We start from the raw sequence: 19,333 nt of genomic DNA, 5'->3' as shown, positions 1-19,333 counted from the left end.
GCCTTGCCTAGCCAAGTGACCCCTGTGGGGCCTTCCTTTCTCAATCTGGAGGACAGGGCAAGGTAGCAGATTCCTTGGAGGTCTCCTGGGGTGGGGAAAGGCTTGGGGAAACACCTTGGGCTGTGCATGGGTGAGTCAACGGCCCCTGCCCTTGACAAGCAAAAGGCGTGCGGGGAGCAGCAGGTAGGCGCCCCCCGCGCGTGGGAGAAGGCGCACTGCCGAGGCGATGGCCCGCAGAGATAGGGGCGCGGCCTTATGTAATGGGAGATGGGGTCGATAAGAGGACGCCCGCGCGCCTCCTCCGTGGTCTCCGGGAAGGCGCAGCCAGAGCTGCCCCTCTGGGAAGCGGCCACCACCCCTCGAGCAAAATCGAGACGGTCCCGACTGGACCGCTGTATCAGTGTCCCAAGCGCCTTTGCGCTCCCCTGAACATCGCGCACCTGCCCCTGCCCCTGCCCCTGCCCCTGCCCCTGCCCCTGCCCCTGCCCCTGCCCCTGCCCCTGCCCCTGCCCCTGCCCCTGCCCCTGCCCCTGCCCCTGCCCCTGCCCCTTGCCGCCGCCGCCGCCACCACCGGGAGAGGGGCCACCGCCCCGCTGCAGTGGGAGAATTGAGAACTTTTTTTTTTTTTTTTTCCACCGAGGTAGAGTTTCCCTGTGCAGCCTCGAGAATCCTAGAACTCGCTCTGTATACCAGGCTGGTCTTGAAAGCATAGATCCATCTGCTTCTGCGTTCCAAGTGCTGGGATTAAAGGCATGTGCCACCACTACCCGGCTTCACACACCCCCCTTTTGTTTGTTTGTTTTGTTTTTGTTTTGAGACAAAGTCTAGATTTGCTAAGCTTGCTGGCCTGCAGTTTCGGCAAGTATGTCCAACTTGGAGCTACAAAAGCAGCCAAGCACACAATCTTAAACTTACCGAAATGTGAAGATTTAAAAAAAGACAACCTCTCTCTCTCTCTCTCTCTCTCTCTCTCTGTGTGTGTGTGTGTGTGTGTGTAACTTCATTTCTTTTCTTGAGTGTGAACTTTGTAGATGACAATGTCAAAAGGTTGGGTGTGTTTTAGAGCAAGATGGCCTTGCAGTTGGGGCCATCGTCCTGCCTCGGCCTCTGGAGTGCTGGGATAAGTGCCAGGATTGTGTTTCGGATCCAGCCTTCTCCAATTATCTATTACACCATGAGAAACCAATATACACAAACTACTGGAGGGCGTGGCCTGGGTTCAGGGCACTCATGAGCCCATGGCCTGCAGCTGCGCAGTTTGCAGGTTTCCAAAGGCAGCTGGTCGGGGGTGGGAGGTGGGGGTGCAGTTGGTATATTTCCTCAGCTTGCTTTTTTTATCCCAAGGGTATATTATTCTCTCTCTCTCTCTCTCTCTCTCTCTCTCTCTCTCTCTCTCTCTCTCTCTCTCTCTCTCTCTCTGTCTCTCTGTGTGTGTGTGTGTGTGTGTGTGTGTGTGCATGAGAGAGAGAGACAGACAGAGACAGAGAGAGAACCATGTTCCCATTTCTTTGGTGAGTATTTGTATTTTCTCTTGACAATCTAAGAATTTGTGACTTGTTTATTTTTCTCCATATTTAGTCTTTGTTTCCCCCAATATTGATTGTTTGTTTACTGGTATGTGTACTGGTACTGACCCAAAGGCCTCTCGTATACCAGGTAAGCACTCTGCTCCTGAGCCATGCCCCAGTCCTTTTGTTCCTTCTGTTACAAGCTTCCCTTGGATTGTTGGTAAGAATGCATTATCAGTTCCAATTGTTCCACAGTGTGTGTGTGTGTGTGTGTGTGTGTGTGTGTGTGTGTAGTTGTGTCTCTGAGGCATATGTAGGTGTGTGTGTATCTGTGTAGTTGTGTCTCTGTGGCACATGTAGTTGTAGCTGTGTGTAGTTGTGTCTCTGAGGCACATGTGGTCGTGTGTGTGTTTGTGTATAAGACAGCTCTGAGTAGGGAGTGTACATGCACACCGTGTGTAGAGGCCAGAGGTTGATGATAGGAGTCTTCATCAAGGATTCTCCATCTTATTTTTCAAGGTAGGCTCTCTCATTGAAGCTCAGGCTGATCCTCTAGAATGGCTGCCAGCTAGCCTGAGGTCATCCTGCTTCTGCCTCCCCAGAGCTTGACTGCAGCCACACGGGGATGCTGTGGTGTTTACATGGGACACAGGCATGTGCTGGTGTTTCTGTGGGCGCTGTGGATCTGACCTCAGGCCCTTGTGTTTGTACAGTAAGTACTTTGATTTATCAACAGAGACACACTCCAGGTTTTCACTGTTAGAAATTAAAGGTTAGGTCCTGTGGGGTTTTGTTTGTTTAAGTTTGTTTGTTTGTTTGTTTGTTTGAGACAAAGCCTCACTGTGTAACTCTGGCTGGCCTGGAACTCAAATGTTTAGACCATATTGGCCTTGAACTCACCCTCCACTTCTTGTGCACTAGAACTGAAGGCATGGGCCACCACTCCCATGGAGGTCCTATGATTTTTTTTTTTTTTTTTTGATAAGTTGAACACTTTTATTTAAAATTATTTTAATTTCATGCCGGGAGCCAGGTAATGTAGGCACACCTGTAATCTCACCACTCAAGAGATTTAAGGAGGATGACCATGAGTCTGAGGCCATCTTGTCCTGCCTATGCTGTGGGTCTGCATTTCCACCCCACTGTTGGGGTGTCAGAACACCGCCAACAATGAAACACACAGGGCCTTAGGCTGCATTTTCTCCTTGACAATACTGTTCTGGGTCACTGACATGCTGCTCAGGGGAGGCATAATGCAGTCTAAGATAGGGGTCCCAGCCTGTGTTTCTCCTAGGACTGAGGCTGTGGTTCTCAAACTCCTGTGCACCCAGACTCGGCTGGCGTGAGGAGTTGAGAATGGGCCACTGGCCTGCAGTGAGCCCGGGGTGGGGTTGGGGTGCTAGGAGTATGAAAGGGTTTCTACGGGAGACTTAAGTGTGGCTCTGTGTGACAAATCCTCCCCTGTCCCCTCTCCCCATCCCTGCTGCTGCAGTCCTTGATGAAGGAGACAGTCCTTGCTTATCCAAACTGTTTAATTCATGTAGGATGAAGGACAAAGGATGGGGAAGATGCATATATTTTTCCCAGGGTGGATCAGGGACTAAATACCTTTTGCAGGAAGGGAAACCCAGGAAGGGAAGCTCATTGGTTAAATACCTATCTAGATACCACGTTAGCATCCATGACTGACTGGTTGTCATGGTCTTCTTAGCGAGCTGTCGTGGTCACGTGCTCCAGGGCAGGGACCCACCTGGGAGCTAGCCATTCTCAATTATGAGATTTACCGGGGTCTCTGAACATACCAGGTCTGTCTGGTGGCACGGCCTACTGTCTCACACTATGTTTTCTAGACTTTCCTTCCTCTGCCCGCCAATCAACTTCTTCAAGCAGCCTGGCTTGTTTTCTTGAAGTTTTGAGATCAACATGAGGCACTCTGCGTATCATTACCAGCACAGCCCCACGTCTCTTGACAACACACACATAAACCTTACCTTCTCCCATTTTTTATTTACTTATTTTTGTTTTTTTTTTTTTTGAGACAGGGTTTCTCTGTGTCGCCTTGGCCATCCTGGAACTCCCTCTGTAGACCAGGCTGGCCTTGAACTCAAGAGAACTTCCTGCCTCTGCCTGCCAAGTGCTGGGTTTAAAAGCATGTGTCACTACTACCTTCTCCCATTTTTGTGTTGAGCTCATGCTGTGCGACTGAAGCCAGAACTCTCCATCCTGAGAACCAGCCCGCCCCCCACACACCCCTGGCTTTCCAGGCCCTGGGAGCCCTGGTACTTTGGTTTCTATGAGCTTGACTTCCAGGTACCCCTGCGCATGAACTCATGCAGGAGTTTACCTTTTGCAACTGGTTTCCTGACTTGGTCTAGTGTCCTCAAAGCTCATCCACACTGCTGTGGGCACCAGAAATTCCTTTCTTTGCAAGGCTAGTATTGCATAGTATGACAGTCCGTGAGAGTGTGGTCTACTCCTGCTTCTCGGCTGTTGTGCCTACCCTAGATCTTTGAGAGTGCTTTCAGTTGCTTTGAGTATTCCAGAAATGCTAGTAAAAAGGTTTATTTGTAAATATATTTGTAAAATGTGTCTCTGTGTGGTGCATACCTGCAAGTGCCCAAGGCTGGAAGAGTCCAAAAATAAGTCCTCTGGAGCCGGAATTACAAGAAATGGTGAAGTACCGTGTGTGCTGGGAACTAAGCTCGATTCTTCTAGAAGAGCAATACAGGTTCTTCACCATCAAGCCACCTCTCTGGCCCCTAAAACATAATTCTTAAGAATTATTGCCTATAACTCCAGCTCCAGAGGATCTGACACCTCTGGTCTCTGAGGGGACTGGACTCAGGTGCACAAACACATAATTAAAAAATAACGTGTTTAAAAAGAATTGTTCTAAATCTCTTCATTGTTTTGAGGAAGCAACATTGTTTTGCATTCTACTAACAGTACATAAGGATTTACATTCTGTATACCTCACCCATTGTGTGTGTGTTTGTGTGTGTGTGTAAGAGTTAGCAGTCATCCTAACAGTTGTGAAAGTGCTGTGTTGTGCCTTTGCATACATACACACACACACATTTATATGCATGTATGTGTGTGTACCATACATACCTGGTGCCTAAAGAAGTCAGAAGAGGGCATCAGATCCCATGAAACTGGAGTGAGAGACAGTTGTGAGCGAGCATGTGAATGCTGGGAACCAAACCTGGGTCCTGTGGAAGAGCATCCAGTGTATTAACCACTGAGCCATCTCTCCAGCCCCGTGCCATGGCTTTGATTTGCACTTTCCTATTATTTAAGGATGTTGAAATCACTTGTGGAGTTATTAGCCTATTTACTTATTTAGATAGGGTTTCATGTAACCCGGGTTGCCCTTGAAGTCCAAGTATGTAGCCGAAGTTATCCCTGAATTACCAATCCTACTGTTTCTACCTCCCAAGTGTTTGTATTACAGGAAGGAGCCACCAATCCTGGCTTTTATTGTCCCTGCCCCCTTTTTAACAAAATACTTATTCAATTTTTTTGCTCATTTTTAAATCAGTTTTTTTAAGAGTTGCCACACTGCAGATGCTGGAGAGATGGCTAAATTAAGAACTTAGAAGTGAAAAAATGCTAGCTGTTCTTGCAGAGGACCCAGGTTCAGTACCCAGCATCCATATGGAGGATTACCATGGTCTGTAACTTCAGTTCAAGTAGATCCGGTGCCCTCTCCTGGCCTCCATGGGTACTGCATGCACAAGGTGTACAGACACACATGAAGGCAGTCATGTGCAAAAAGTAATGCCTCATTTTAAACATTGCTGCATTGTAAGGGTTCCCGACTTATTAGGGCTGTCACCTCATGTCATGTAGCTGACCCGCTGATGTTTCTCCCTGTGCTGCACATTTCCTTTCTGCTCTGTTAGCCAGGTCCTTTCATGCACTGTGTGCTGTGTACCTGCATTGCCTCTGGCTGCCTGGGCTTCTGGCATGTATCTGTTTTTAGATATTTGGCTTGCTAGTACGTTTCCATCAGATAGTGCACTGCAGGAGAAGGAAGGGTAATGGAATCCATGAGATAAGGAAGCAGAGGCAGAGTGACTGAGGAAGGAAGCTGACCCTCCAGAGGGTCAAGGAGCATAGGGGACGTCTAATGTCAAGTATGTATGCAAGTGTCCTGAAAACACTCGCTACTCTGTTTGTTGGCCTAATGTATTAACAAAAAGAGGGGTTGCTTTCTAGTTTTCTGGCTGCTATCTGTGGAAGAGTGACCTTGCAGAATGACCTTCACTGTGTTCCTTTCTCCCTTTCTGTTTTTAAAGAAGAGTTTGAAAAAAATTGGTGTTACTCTATATGTCAGACAGATATCACTAATGATGACACTGGCCCTGGGCCTTTTGTGGAAAGTGTTTAACTCTATCTATCTATCTATCTATCTATCTATCTATCATCTATCTACCTAACTACCTACCTGTCTATTTAGAGACAGCGTCTCCTGTATCCCAGGTTGCCCTGGAATGTACTGTGTAGCCAAGGCTGACTTTGAATTTCTAATCTTCCTACCTCCTCTTGAGTGCCTGAATTACAGGTACAGACTGCCATGCCTGGCTTAGATATATGGCATCCAGGATGGAATCCAGGGCTCTGTGCACCAGGCCAGCCCTCTACCAACAGAGCCCCACCTCTGCCCCTTTAACTACCAGCTTAACATCGTTGCATATCTGGTTTGGCTTTGGCATGCATCGCTGAGCATTGGTTTAGAGGGTTTTATTTTGTCTTGTTTTGTTTTTGTTTTTACTTTGTGAGGGTGTAAAAGCTCCTTGTGTGTGGAGTAGAGCTGTCCTTTGTCCTTTTAAGATTTGTGTTTTTACACACTTAACCGTGTGTGCCTGCACATGTGCCCACGAGAGAGCTCAGGGGGTGACTTTGTAAAGTGGGTTCTCCACCTGTACGTGGGTCTCAGGGATCGAACTCAGGTTGTCAGGCTTGCCGACAAGCACCTTTGCCCACTGGGCCATCTCACTGGCCCTAGAAACTACTTCTAATCTTGGATTCTCCACTTTCCCTGGGCCAGTCACACTATACTATAACATATGTTCCGATGCTGCAAGTCTACATGTGCTTGCAAGCCTTTGCTGTGCTGCCAGTAGGGCAGGGGTCATTGTTGCCTCTCTGTTCTCTATTTCCAGCTCACAGTGTGCTTACAAGGCTGTGACTGCTGTCATTTCAGGGCATTTACAAGATCATTGGCTACTGCTGAGGCAGAACAAACCTGAGCAGGGCTCAGTGACTGTGGGAAGCTAGGTGGTTACTCAGACCATCAGGTTAGAGATGGCAATGCCTGGACCAGAGCACTGCGGTTTTGATGGTAAGGAATGGCCACATTCTACATGACTTTGAAAAATAATTTAAAAGTACATTTTATGGGCAGTGGTGGCACATGCTTTAATCCCAGCACTTGGGAGGCAGAGGCAGGCAGATTTCTGAGTTCGAGGCCAGCCTGGGCTACAGAGTGAGTTCCAGGACAGCCAGGACTACACAGAGAATCCCTGTCTCGACCCCCCCCCCCCAAAAAAATAAAGTAGCAATGAAAAAGTACATTTTATGTATGTGTACACATATGCATACACAGAGGTCAAAGGACAGCTTGTAGGATTTGATTCTTTCTACCACATGGGGCCTGGGGATGGAACTCAGACTATCAGGGCTTGGCAGCAAGTACTTTCACCTGCCGAGCCATCTTGATGGGCCTCTGGAAACCTTCTGAGAGTTGAGTTTCAAACTGAGGGGATGGTTGTCAACTATGAGTTAAAACATAAGACGCTGGACTTATTGAAGAAATTGGAAGAATGGGTTGTCATTATTTGGAGTTTCTGGAGAAGTGGTCTGAGTCGTTGTAAGTTTCAGATGTTCGTTAGATAGCCGAGTGTGTTTGGATGCCCAGCTGTCCACAGGCTGCTGGGTGAATCAGTTAGATCTGGACTGCAGACAAACACTGACGAGCATAGGCCCCTGGTGCAGCAGTTCTGGGCCTGCTCACATGTGAGGATCTGCCCACTGAGCCATCTCTCCAGCCCCTTGTTTTCTCTGTGGCTGCAGCACTGAGGGTCCACTGCCAGTTCCCCCACTAACAGTGCACGGAGAGTCATGCCTTCAGGCATTGATGTGCATCTTACCATGTCTCAGAGGCTGCTTGTGGGATCAAGCTCCTACTGACCACTGCGGTAGCTGGTTTACCAGTTGGCTCTCACCCTGGCTGACTGCCTCCATCTGAAGCCAGTTCAGGCTCTGCTTCAGGGACACAAACTAAGAGGCTAAAAAATTCTAAAGCTATGAGGCTCAAAAGCAGGGAATAAATGAATGCAGAGAAAAAGTGCAGACAGGCTGCAGCCTGCACCAGCAGGTCTAGGAAACAGCAAAGGAGACCTCATGGAGACCGTTGAGCTTCTCCAGGGCTGGGTGGCCAGGAGACTGCGAGCATGGAGGACAGGCAGCACAGCTAGGAGCTATGGCAACGGACCATGGGATACATGCTGTGAGGGGTGGGATACATGCTGTGAGGGTTAGTAAAAAGGCATGAGGAATACAAAGGGTGGGAAGGTGTTTGACTCAAAGGGATAAAACTGCAGTAGCATCCAGGACTGCTGGAGTTTCAGTGCTCTCTGGGGATGAAGTTTAACACTGAGGTGGTGAGCTCCAGTGCTAGCCGCCTCCTGGGGTAGAACAGGGCTGTGAAGCTGGATGACATCACTACCTGATACTGAAATCACTCGTGATTAGAAAGCTAGTTTAGAGTGATTTAACTGGAAGCTAAAATCTTCAGTGACCATTAGAGTGTGCTCTTTTTTGTTTGTTCATTTGGGTTTTTTTGTTGTTGTTGTTGTCAACTTTATACAAACTGGAGTCACCTGGAACCTGGAGGGAGCCTCAGTGGAGGGATTGCTTCCATCTGATTGGCAAAGCAAGCTAAAACAGAGGCTGGTACTGATGGCACAGTATTGCTGTGACAGAACTGACCATGTTATCTGGAGGACTGTGGTGGCATTTGGAACTCTGGGACAGAAAAGCCATTGAGTGTGCAGAGCCTAGTGGGTTAAATGCTCAGAATATGGAAATGTCAAGAGGTGTATATGGTAGAGGCCTGGCTTGTAAAGTCTCATAGGGAAGCAAAGACTATGGGGCTGTTTGTGTAATACTGTGAATTAAGAATCTGTTGCAACATCTTCTGGAGGCTATATCTCAAGCTGGCAAACACATTTGGTAATGGGTAAGAGACTCTCACATGATATTGGTTTTGAAGGCATGAAGGGATAACAGAGTGGCCCTGTGTTGAAAAGTTAGAGTACCTGCCGAGAGGCCTGCTGGTCATTTGTGAAGATGTAGCCTCAGCTGCAGGTGGAGACTCCAGCATACTGGAGATGCCAGGACTGTGGAACTTTTAAAAAGTTAGACTGAGTTATATTGTGATATTATTGAGAGGTCTTAGGAATAAAAAGGAAAAGTTCATAGCTTAATAGTGTTAATTGACACGTTTTATTGTGCTGGCTGGTTTGTGTGCGCGTGTGCGTGCGTGTGTGTGTGTGTGTATGCTTCCAATACAACCCAGAGTTGTCTAGGGAGAGGGACCCTCATCTGAGGAACTGCCTCCAACAGACTAGCCTGTGGGCAAGTCTTTGAGGCATTTTCCTGATTGGTGATTGATGCTCAAGAATCCAGTCACTGTGGGTGGTGCCATCCTTGGCAGAGAGGCCTGAGTTGTGTACAAAAGTAAACTGAGAAAAGTCATGGGCGAAACCAGTAAGTAGTGTTCATTCTTCCAGGGCCTCTGCCTTAGTTCCTGCCATGAGCTTCTGTCCCAGCAGTGACTAGGAAGGTTAAGTCAAATAACCCTTTCCTCCCCAAGTTGGTTTTGGGACTGAGGGTGTGAGCAAGCCAAAGCTGAGGCGAAGGAACACTGTAGAGGGAGCAAACTGAAGGGTGAGGGCTTCCGTGTGCCGACGCTCGGCTGGCACTGACTGCTGTTTGGGTTTATAAATATGAAATCCCTGATCCTTTGGAACAACCCTACAACACAAGAACGACTTCCTTTTCACAGGTGGGTGACAGAGGCCAGAGGGTGATTATTTACCCCAGGGCCACTCAGCCAACAAGCAGTGGCATTGGGATTTAGGCCCAGGTAGTCTCCCAGGTGTGGGGAAGGACAGCATGGGTGAAGAATACCTAAAAGTAGTGACTAGAAAGGCACCTCCCACTTCAAGGCTTGCTGGCTGGGCTTGAGTGAAAGCTCTCAGAGCAGCTCTAAGGGAAGCTGTGTCCTGTGTGCCCAGTAGATCTGAGACTGGGGTGCTGCTCATTTCATACTTTGCTTGTTCTGCCTTTTTTCTTTCCTTCCTTTCCTATAGCCCTGGGTGTCCTGGAACTATGTAGACCAGGCTGACCTCAAGCTCAGAGACCTGCCTGCCGCTGTCTCCTGAGCACTGGGATTTAAGGGTGTGCATCGCACCTGCTATTGCCTTTTCCCCATCACTATAGCCGGGCCTCTGTAGCTTACTGGGAGATGCTACCTGTCTTATGTGTTCTATTACATGCTGTTGTGTTTAAGTTCTGACTTCATGACAAAAAAAATATTTGTGTTAGTTATTTGCCTGGTGCACCTGTCTTCAGCTTTGCTGTGGTGGTTAATGGGCAGGCTATTTTCTGGACCCTCTTGTGTTCTTAGGATAGACAGTCTGGCCATTGATTAGTCTAACTGGGATCAATATGCTCTTCTGGAATTCAGTAAGTGATTTGATTTTTTTTTTTTTTTTTTTTTTTGCCCTGTGAGAATGGCCCCTCCGTTCTTTCCTTCAGTGTTAGAGTTGGGGGAACAGAGAGGTCCGAGAGAGTTGTGGCCCTGCTGTGTGGCCCTCTTGGGCCACTTGGGTGAGAATTGAGACCCTGTTTTCTCAACCAGGCCTGAAGTCTAAGTCTAGGTGTCATCAAGACCATTCCTTCTGTGGGCTTTGAGGGACAAATGTTTGTCATTTTCAGCTTCTAGTAGCTGCCTATCTGTGTCACTCAGCTTGGAACCCTTTATCATTTCCAAGCACACTGCACTATTCTCTCCACATCCCACTTTCCCTCCATCATCTTATTAAGATGCTTAAAATGACACCCAGGCCCTTCCTGGGACAATGTCTCTAAGTTAAGATACTTAGCTTTCATCACTGCTGCAGAGAATCCTTTACCATGCAAGGAAGCTCAGTTGTAATGGCAATCTGGGTACCATGGGGGCTGAACAGATCCTGAGAACTGTAGGAAAGACAGTCTATCCATCAGCTTGTTAAATGTGGGCCTCAACTCCAGAGCACGAGGGTCACCAAAACTTCAAAATCCAGTGTCTTACTGAGCCAAGGTTTTCCAGCAGTGTCCCCACAATGCAACCGTTCAACTTCACTTCAGGCCCGGCTGTGGACACGGCATGTACACTGCGTACTAGCCACAGCTATAGCACACACCGATGCTGCATAAACTACTCTGTCTCAAATTCAAGACGACTCTACGTAATACATTAGTGTCCCTGCTCTACACACTTGCACTTTTAGAAGCGTGTGGTTGAATTATAGAAAATAAAAATGTTCAATAAAAAAAAAGAAAGAAAAGAAAGATGTCCCTGCCACCATCCTTCAGCTGCTGAACTCGCCCACCGTTCCCAGGGTTTCTCTCTGCCATCCTGCTTGAGATGTAAGCTCTCAGCTGTTCCTGCTGCCTGTTCCAAAATCATGACTCTAACCCCCTGGAGTTTTGCTTTCTTCTTAAGTTGCCTTGATCATGGTGTTCTATCATACCAATAGAAAAAAATAACTAAGATAGCAAATATCAAATTAATTGGCTTTGGCTGTGTTGGAAGACTTGTGTATGACACCTTGGGTTTACTTCTCAGCATTACATAAACCAGGTATAGCAGTACATGCCCGTAATCCAAGCACTTTGGGGGGTGGGGCACAGAGGATCAGAAGCTCGCAGCCAGCTTGGGCTGAGGACCTTTCTCACAGAGTAAATAGATTTTGGTTTGGCAGTGACAGAATTTCCAAAAACTTTAAAAATTGCCATAAACCTCCCTTACCATTTGCATAGTTGTGAAAAACGTTTTGGTTTTTTGAGACAAGGTCTTGCTATGTATACAAGGCTGGCCTTGAATTACAAAGATCCACCTGCCTCTACTGGGATATCTGCCTGGGCTATGTGAAGCAACTTTCAAACAGATTATAAAATCAAACTACTAATCAACTCTGAAAAATGTATCAAATATTCCATGAAGGTTAAGTCTGAATGTAAAACAAGTACACAAATATTTGCTTTTGTTTTTAATAAGTCAGAACGTTGTATATATACCAAAGAATTATCTTAAAGCAATTTTTCTTATGACCTATTTTCAGTATGCCATTTGATTTAATGTTTTTATATTCCCGAAGGAAAGGGGTAGGAAAAACAGACCTTTGTTCTAGAGCTGATACCCACTAGATCTGCAGATGCACAGAACAGGCCTGACCAACTCTGATAGAACTGCTAGTGCCGTCTGCACAGGAGGCTTCGGCTGGCAATGCCATGCAAATGTGTACTGGACTTTAACAGGCTTGGCCTCTGGAGAGAGAATGTGGTTTGCCTTGCAGGTCTCTGCATGAGAGCAGGCTCCAGCTGTGGTGAGTCTCCTTTCCACCCACAGGGGAACCTGCTATTCAGTGTAACTGGGGTTTATGGCCAGGCCAAGTAGATACACATGACAGACACTGAAGAGAGTGACTGGCTTCTGCACAATGGGTGATCATGTCAGGATTGGGAAATTCCTCTCTAACAAGCAGGCAGGATAACTATCTGGCAGGGCTGCATGGGGCGGAAACTGGGTATTCCACTAAGTGATCACCGAGGGCTTCTGTCACTCTGCCAGCCTCTGTTCAATGACTGTGGTTTCAGGAAAGACCTAGGCTCAGACAGACAGGTTGTGTGCATGGATTCATGTTATAGCAGGGCCACTTCTAAATATCACTCCAAGCTTCAGAGAAAATAGTAACATTTTTTGTTTGTTTTTGTTTTTTGAGACAGGGTTTCTCTGTGTAGCCCTGGCTGTCCTGGAACTCACTCTGTACACTAGGCTGGCCTCAAACTCAGAAATCCACCTGCCTCTGCCTCCCAAGTGCTGGGATTAAAGGTGTGCGCCACCACTGCCCGGCCAATAGTAACATTTTTAAATGCCCATCCCTCCTGTCAGCACTGCTTTCAAGAGCATTGTTTATCTGGATGACCTTCAGTTGACAGGAAATGAAGGGCTGAGCAGAGCTGGGAGGTCGCTAGGCCTGTGAGAACTGTGTTCAGTCTTCACTTCACGACCTTAGGAACTCTCAAACCTGACACATGGTTCCCTGCACACAATCCACGTCCCTCCCAGAACAAGTTAGTGCACATAAGTGCCCAGGGAGTTAATGCTGCACTTGATAATCTCTGAGCACTGGTCGATGTTCTTCTTCACCCTGTAGAATTTCTCCACATACTCAGATCGCCCTAAAAGCTCCACAAAATCTTCATCATGAGTGATCACCAGAAGCTGGAAGTTGCGCTGCTGCGAGCGACTTTTTATGATCCTGAAACAATACATTGAGAATGCTTTTTTACTAATGAGCATAGATTTGGAAACGCCACTGGAAGTCCTGAAATACAAGAACAGCTGTGTGGCAACCAGGCTTTTCCTGGGCCATGTGTGACAGGGCCTTTGGCTGCCCTGCAGGAAATGGGGGAGGGCCGAGCCCTTCAACCTAGACAGCTAAGAGTCCTATCCCTCCCCACTCAGTGGGATGCACAGCTTCATTCCCCACCCAGCTGGCTAAGAACTAGGTTAAGGATTTGGACTAGTTTCCCAAGATCCTAAGTTGCTATTGATGCAGGGGAAAGTCTTCTAGGAAAACCTAAAACATCGACAAGAACCCAGCTTGCTCCTCTGCCCAGACGCTCCCAGACTTCTCTGAAAGTCTAAAAGTAACTCAGGCAGACAACAAGCAGGGAGGGAAATAACACTACCTTCTGAGGAGCTGGGTCTACCTAGAATTCTGCCTCCTCAGTCACTAGATGCATCAGTGCTGTGACACACAAGGGCCTGAGTGGGTGTATGGGGACATTTTTGCTCATCGGCAGCATGCTGAGGTATCAGCTATGAGTGAGATGCAACAAGAAACTTGTTTATCACTTGCCCGGGATTTGGATGCACTTCATGTTTCAATCCCACAACCCCCTCCTCCTTGCTGGTCCCAGGCCGATCAAGAACTAGTTGGAGGACACCAGTGCTGTCAGCGTCCTGGAGCCAGGGCTGCACAATGATACAAGCTGCCCTCCCTGGAGGCTTACTGCCATGAGTGAACAGGTCCACATGACGATGATTTAGCCTCTGCACTACCCAATTACCAGTACTCTTCTTCCATAAAAGCTCTAAGTGTCTGGCCATCACAAAGTGACTCCTGTGCTCGACATGAAGGATTCACAGGAAATACAGGCAGAGCCCAGAACTCCTCACCCTCACTTGCCCTGTGCACACTTGGGGAGAGGCAAGATATGTCTGTGTCTCAATACTCCAGCTCCTTTTATTTTATGTCCATTGGTGTTCTAACTGCATCTATATCTGTGTGAGGATGTCAGATCCTCTGAAGCTGGAGTTACATACAGTTGTGAGCTGTCATATGTGTGTTGTAAATTGAATGCAGGTCCTCTGAAGAACAGCCAGTGTTCTTAACCACTGAGCCACCCCTCCAGCCTCACAAGTTCTTTTTCAAGAGAATCTGGAGAATTATTATTGAAAGGCAAAGTGCATAGCCTGGCCCCAAATGCATTCTTTTTGATTTGGAGGGTTTTATATTAGTTTGTTTTTTGAGCCTGCCCTAGAATTTGCTATGTGGCCAAGGCTGGCTTTGAACTCAGTAACCAGCCTGCCTCTGCCTCCAAGTGCTGGGATAAAAAAAACATTACAACCTGCCCCTGAACTTGAAATACTTACTCAACCAAAGCATGTGCAAGAGATTCAATGTTTTCTCGGTCAAGGTTTGTCGTAGGCTCATCCAAGGCCAGGATGCCACAGTTCAGACAGAAGGTTTCAGCCAGTGCCAGGCGGATGATGAGAGAGGCTAGCACCTGGAGAAAGTTGCATAACAGATGTTTTCAGAAGGGCATGGCTGATGAACTGAGAGTAATAGTGCATACCTTTAATCCCAGCACTCAGGAGGCAAAGTGGGGCATCTCTGAGTTTTAGGTCAACCCAAGCTATGTAAGCCTTGTCTCCAAAACCAAAAAAGGGTGGGAAGAGGTGGGAAATGTCACAGGTCGCTGATGTTAGGGACAGTTCAATGAAGACACAGCTTTTCTGGAAGGTGGACCATTAACCACATTTCTTAGCCTATCATTTGTGCTGAAATAAAACACTAAGAAACAGTCCTGTAAACATCCCAGATTTACTAAAAACTGACATCACAGCCTAAGGGTAGATGCATACAATTCATCAGCAGTTGATAATTTTAATAGAAGTCTTAAGAGTCACCTGTAATTCACTACATAGAACAGACTGGCATCAAACTCAGAGATCTGCTTGCCTCTGCTCTCTGAGCACTGGGACTAAAGGCCTATGAAACCACACCAGGCCTTACAGCCTCTCAGCGATGAGAACTTACTGGAAAATGCAAACACACTACATCTTCCCAACCTCACAGGCACTTTTACTCCTATGGAGACATCTTTAAGTCTCCATAATTCTCTGGTCCAAAAGAGAAACCAGGTAGTGTGTTCTAAATCACACTCAAGTGTCTGCTTGTGTAATTGTGTCAATGAGGAAAAAAAAAATCATAGGTTAAAGGTACCTGAATATGGCTCTATCTGTACTTGTCTGCAGAGAGCCTACTGAATACATTCATGGTTATTAAAAATCAAACCCCTCAGATTCAGCCCCAGCCCTCCCAGGGTTGAGGGACCCAGCAAGGGACCCAGCCTGTTCTGGGCAGTGAGCTCCAACCTCACTGCCTGTGAGAACACACCTTCTCTCTGACTCCCCGAGCAGGTCAGCAGACTGCAGAAGCTTACTGTCCCTTTGGGGGGGCAGACACTTCCTTCCTGCCCATCTACTAGTACACACTTCCATGCACACTGGTGCTGGCCCACAGCCAGCAGACCATCTGTCTGACACCTCTCCTCATACCAGGAAGCAAGCACTGCCAGTTTTCACAGTTTAAAGAGCAGCTATAGGAAAGTGACTTTTGTTCACAGACTATGTTTCAAACTCATTTATAATGAACATTAGACATCATCAAACAAAGCAAGTAGGGGTTCTGTTTATAGATTACAAGTTAGTCATTTCTTCAGACTGATTGTGACAGTAACCTGCATTTGCCTGAAATTGGTGTTAGCTGTCTGGATTGGCAATAACTGAGATAATTATGTCAACAATGTGACATCCTTTCCTAACCTGTGAAATTTTATGAAATCTGCTTTAATCTGAAAACTCAGAATCTGTAGTCTATATGGTTAACAGAAATCAAACATCCATGGTGTCCCCGTGCACCTGGGCTGCAGATGTCATGTTTTAGCCTTACCGAAACATCATTTCTCATCCTGACTTCTCCCATATTCCAAATCTACCGACTGCCCCTCCTCATGTAGGGCCACCGAGTCTTATTTATGTAGTAAGAAGCATAAAGTCCCTATGATACCAAAGCTCTCACAGCAGATGTCTATTCAACGGTCTGAGGCCCAGCCCAAAGCTATGCTGGGGTAATGGAGGTTAAGGCCTATGTAGGGGCTATAGTCTCAGCAACACAGATTAGAATGCCTTGTCTGGTTCAACTCCTACTCTAGTGTGCCAGTGTTCTTTGTTCATTTGAATATGGTCTTGTGTAGCCCAGGCTGGGCTCAAACTCACTCTGTAGTCAAGGATGACTTTGAACTTCTGATTTTCTTGTCTCTACTTCCATAGTGCTGGGATTATAGCCAAGTTTAGGTAGTGGTGGGGTCAACCCAAAGCCTGGGCAAGCACTCTACCAACTGAGCTACCTCCCTCCCCTACTAGTATCATTTATGATTGGCAGTACAATTACTATGAATTCTGAGGTGTCCCTGCCCACTGTTACACCAGAATGCATCTTTGGACCATGAAGCAGTGATTCCCTGAGGGGCGCTGTGAAGTGAAATGGGTTTGAGTAACCTTGACCCTTTTCCTTTTACATGCATTTATGTATCTGAGTGTTCTGTCTTCCTGTCTGTCTGCATGACAGAGAGGGCATCAGATTCCACTATAGAAGGTTGTGCACCACCATGTGGTTGCTAGGAACTGAACTCAGGACCTCTAAAAAAGAACAGCCAGTGCCCTTAACCACTGACCCATCTTTCCAGCCCTTTGACCCTTTTTCTTAAAAGTTATCTTAGAGTGCTACAGGGCATGTAAGCTGGCACCAGGATGGTGCACTGATGGCAGCCATGTCTGCCTCACAAGGTGGCAAGGAAGCTGTAGGAGTTTCTCATTCATCTGACGGTCCTCTTAGGGCTTCTGCAACATCAGGGCCATCTTTCAGGCTAAGTCGGCTCCCGAGACTGCTGATACCTGCCTTCTGTCCAGCACTGCATCGTCCGCGCATGTCCAAGGCCGTGTCCCCCTTCAGCATCACCACTCGGTAGTTGTAATTCCGCCTTTTATCAGAAGCCGATACATTCTCATCAGCATCAGACCGAATTTCTATGTATTCAATATCTGAGACAGAAAGCAGAGTATTTTAGAGAACCACACTACACCTCTGTCACTTATACACATTGTCATGGAAGCCTGAGAACACTAGTGAGTCTGATATCCTTAGAAGCCCTGGCTGCCTTGCAAACTCTCTGGCCAGGAAGACTGAGGGTCACGTGGTCTGCCAAAATGCAGCCTGGATGGCCCACCCCCAGCCTGGGCCCAGCTCTTTCTCAGAGTTTCCTTTGGGTACTTTTCTTATCACACTTGGGCCTATCCCTATCTGCGCTTTCACAGAACCCATTATGTCATCAGCTAATTGTGTCTGCAGTAGTTAATATGAGTCCCTCAGGGCTCTGGAAGAGAGAAACTTTGCATTTTCTTTTTGTTGTAAGATGTTGCAAAGATAAGAATTCTTAGAAAACTCTCAAAGAGATGCTCAGGAAGGGGTTTGAGAAGGCAACGCTGGCGACTAAGGTCATGCAGACAGGCTGTGAACAGATCTCTGGAACAAGCGTTTGTTAGTTACCTTGCCCACGATAGGTACTCCGCCAAAGATCTCGAATAATTTTGTTGATTTCTTCCATTTTCATACTGTGAAATTTCATTATTGCTCTGGAAAAAGGGAGCCAGTTTTACTTAATATAATATGTACTATTTCTATGAAAGACATAGCTATGCAGTAGTATATGCTTAATTATTATGAACATACACACACACACTAATAATGATAATAAAGATAATGTCACTGCCCTAGTGCTTTCAATTACAAAAGGAGACTATGAAAAGGCCTAGAAAAAAAAATTAAATAGGACCAAGCAGTGCCATTTCCCTGGTACTGAGAACTACCAGGAGTATGCCAGGACCCAAGTTTTCACACATCTCTGTCTTTCTCTGGCATCCAAGGACTTCTTTAAGTACTCACAGGCTGCAAGGGTTGAGTGTGGCAGTACATACCTTGAATCCTGCGCTCAAACAGAGGCCAGCCGGTCTACATAGTAAATTCCCCAAAGCTATACAATTAGACCCTGTCTAAAAATAAATCCCAAAAACCTTTTGGAAAATAAAACTTTAACAGACTTCTTTCTAGGACCTAAGATCACAATGGAGAAGGTGGGAGGCAGCCTCTCCAGGACCGGCAGGAGGTCTAATACAGGCTGAGGGTGCAGCTAGCCAGAAGCTCTTGTCACAGAACAAAGACAAGTCTCTGGAACTGTTGTCTGGCCATTCTAGAATTTTTAGCTTTATTTTTCTTTGAGACAGGGTCTCTACAGGCTGTCCTCTAGACCAAGCTGGCCTTGAACTCAGACATCCACCTGATTCTGCCTCCTGAGTGCTGAGACTAAAGGTGTGTGCCACCATGCACGATGGCCAGGCTTTTCTAGAATTGTTAAGGTTTATCAAAAGCTAGCTCCTAATACTCTTTTGTTTCTCAGATCTGTGAATTTTACCAACCTGAAGGTATCTCTAGCTCAAAAGAGGCCTTGACTCAGAAGCCCGAGTCTTTAGTTGGTCACAAGGCCTAGTACTAGTGTGTACTGACCTCCACAGGCTGCCCTTACATCCAATTCTCTTTTAAAGCAGTCTCTAAACACGGAAAGAAGAAATGCTTGGGAAAGCCAAGGCTTCCTGTTAAACTTGAACATCATGCCTGCCTGAGCTACCTCAGACCTCAGGAGACAGGGCTAACAAAGCCACTCCTGTGGTAAGAAGGCAGGTTTCACAGCTATCACCATGCAAAGGATGTGAGCGGACTCCCTTCCATTTGCAGGCCTCTTATCTGATATATACAAAAAAGAAACGAAACGTAATGCCGCTGCCTCTGTACAATCATTCCGTGATCTTCTGATCACCAGCCAAAGAGAAAGAAATGACTCAACATAAATACATCTAAGTATCAGATGCAGGGCTGCTGAAGCAGTAAGCCTAGAGAGCCTCTCTGCTTCACCAGTCTCCATTTCCTAACTCACGCTCATCTCTGCTTAATTAACACTTTATGCTTCTTTCATAAAGAGTAGACAAACCAGCTATTATTTTCTTAAAAAGAGAAAATCGTAACAAAAAATACTTCACAGAATGTTCTGGGAACCAATCATATGTGAAGACTACTTTTCCAAAG

General features: G+C 46.7%; 1 protein-coding gene across 4 annotated transcripts in view; it reads right to left on the bottom strand.

The window, feature by feature from the left end:
• Positions 1–11,818: 11,818 nt before the first annotated feature.
• Rad50 (RAD50 double strand break repair protein) overlaps positions 11,819–19,333 on the bottom strand; it is a 196,260-nt gene continuing 188,745 nt past the window's right edge. For all 4 annotated transcript variants that reach the window (XM_076936848.1, XM_076936847.1, XM_076936849.1 and 1 more), the window contains 4 exons: positions 17,744–17,829; positions 17,096–17,238; positions 14,506–14,639; positions 11,819–13,105 (listed from right to left, as the gene is read on the bottom strand). In XM_076936848.1, the coding sequence (XP_076792963.1) occupies positions 12,919–13,105; positions 14,506–14,639; positions 17,096–17,238; positions 17,744–17,829 (550 nt within the window). In that variant the 3' untranslated portion in view covers positions 11,819–12,918. The remainder of the gene's footprint in view (positions 13,106–14,505; positions 14,640–17,095; positions 17,239–17,743; positions 17,830–19,333) is intronic.

The sequence above is a fragment of the Arvicanthis niloticus genome, chromosome 6 (genome assembly GCF_011762505.2).
Source record: "Arvicanthis niloticus isolate mArvNil1 chromosome 6, mArvNil1.pat.X, whole genome shotgun sequence".
Lineage (NCBI taxonomy): Eukaryota > Metazoa > Chordata > Mammalia > Rodentia > Muridae > Arvicanthis > Arvicanthis niloticus.
This window is presented reverse-complemented; position numbering and strand designations above follow the sequence as displayed.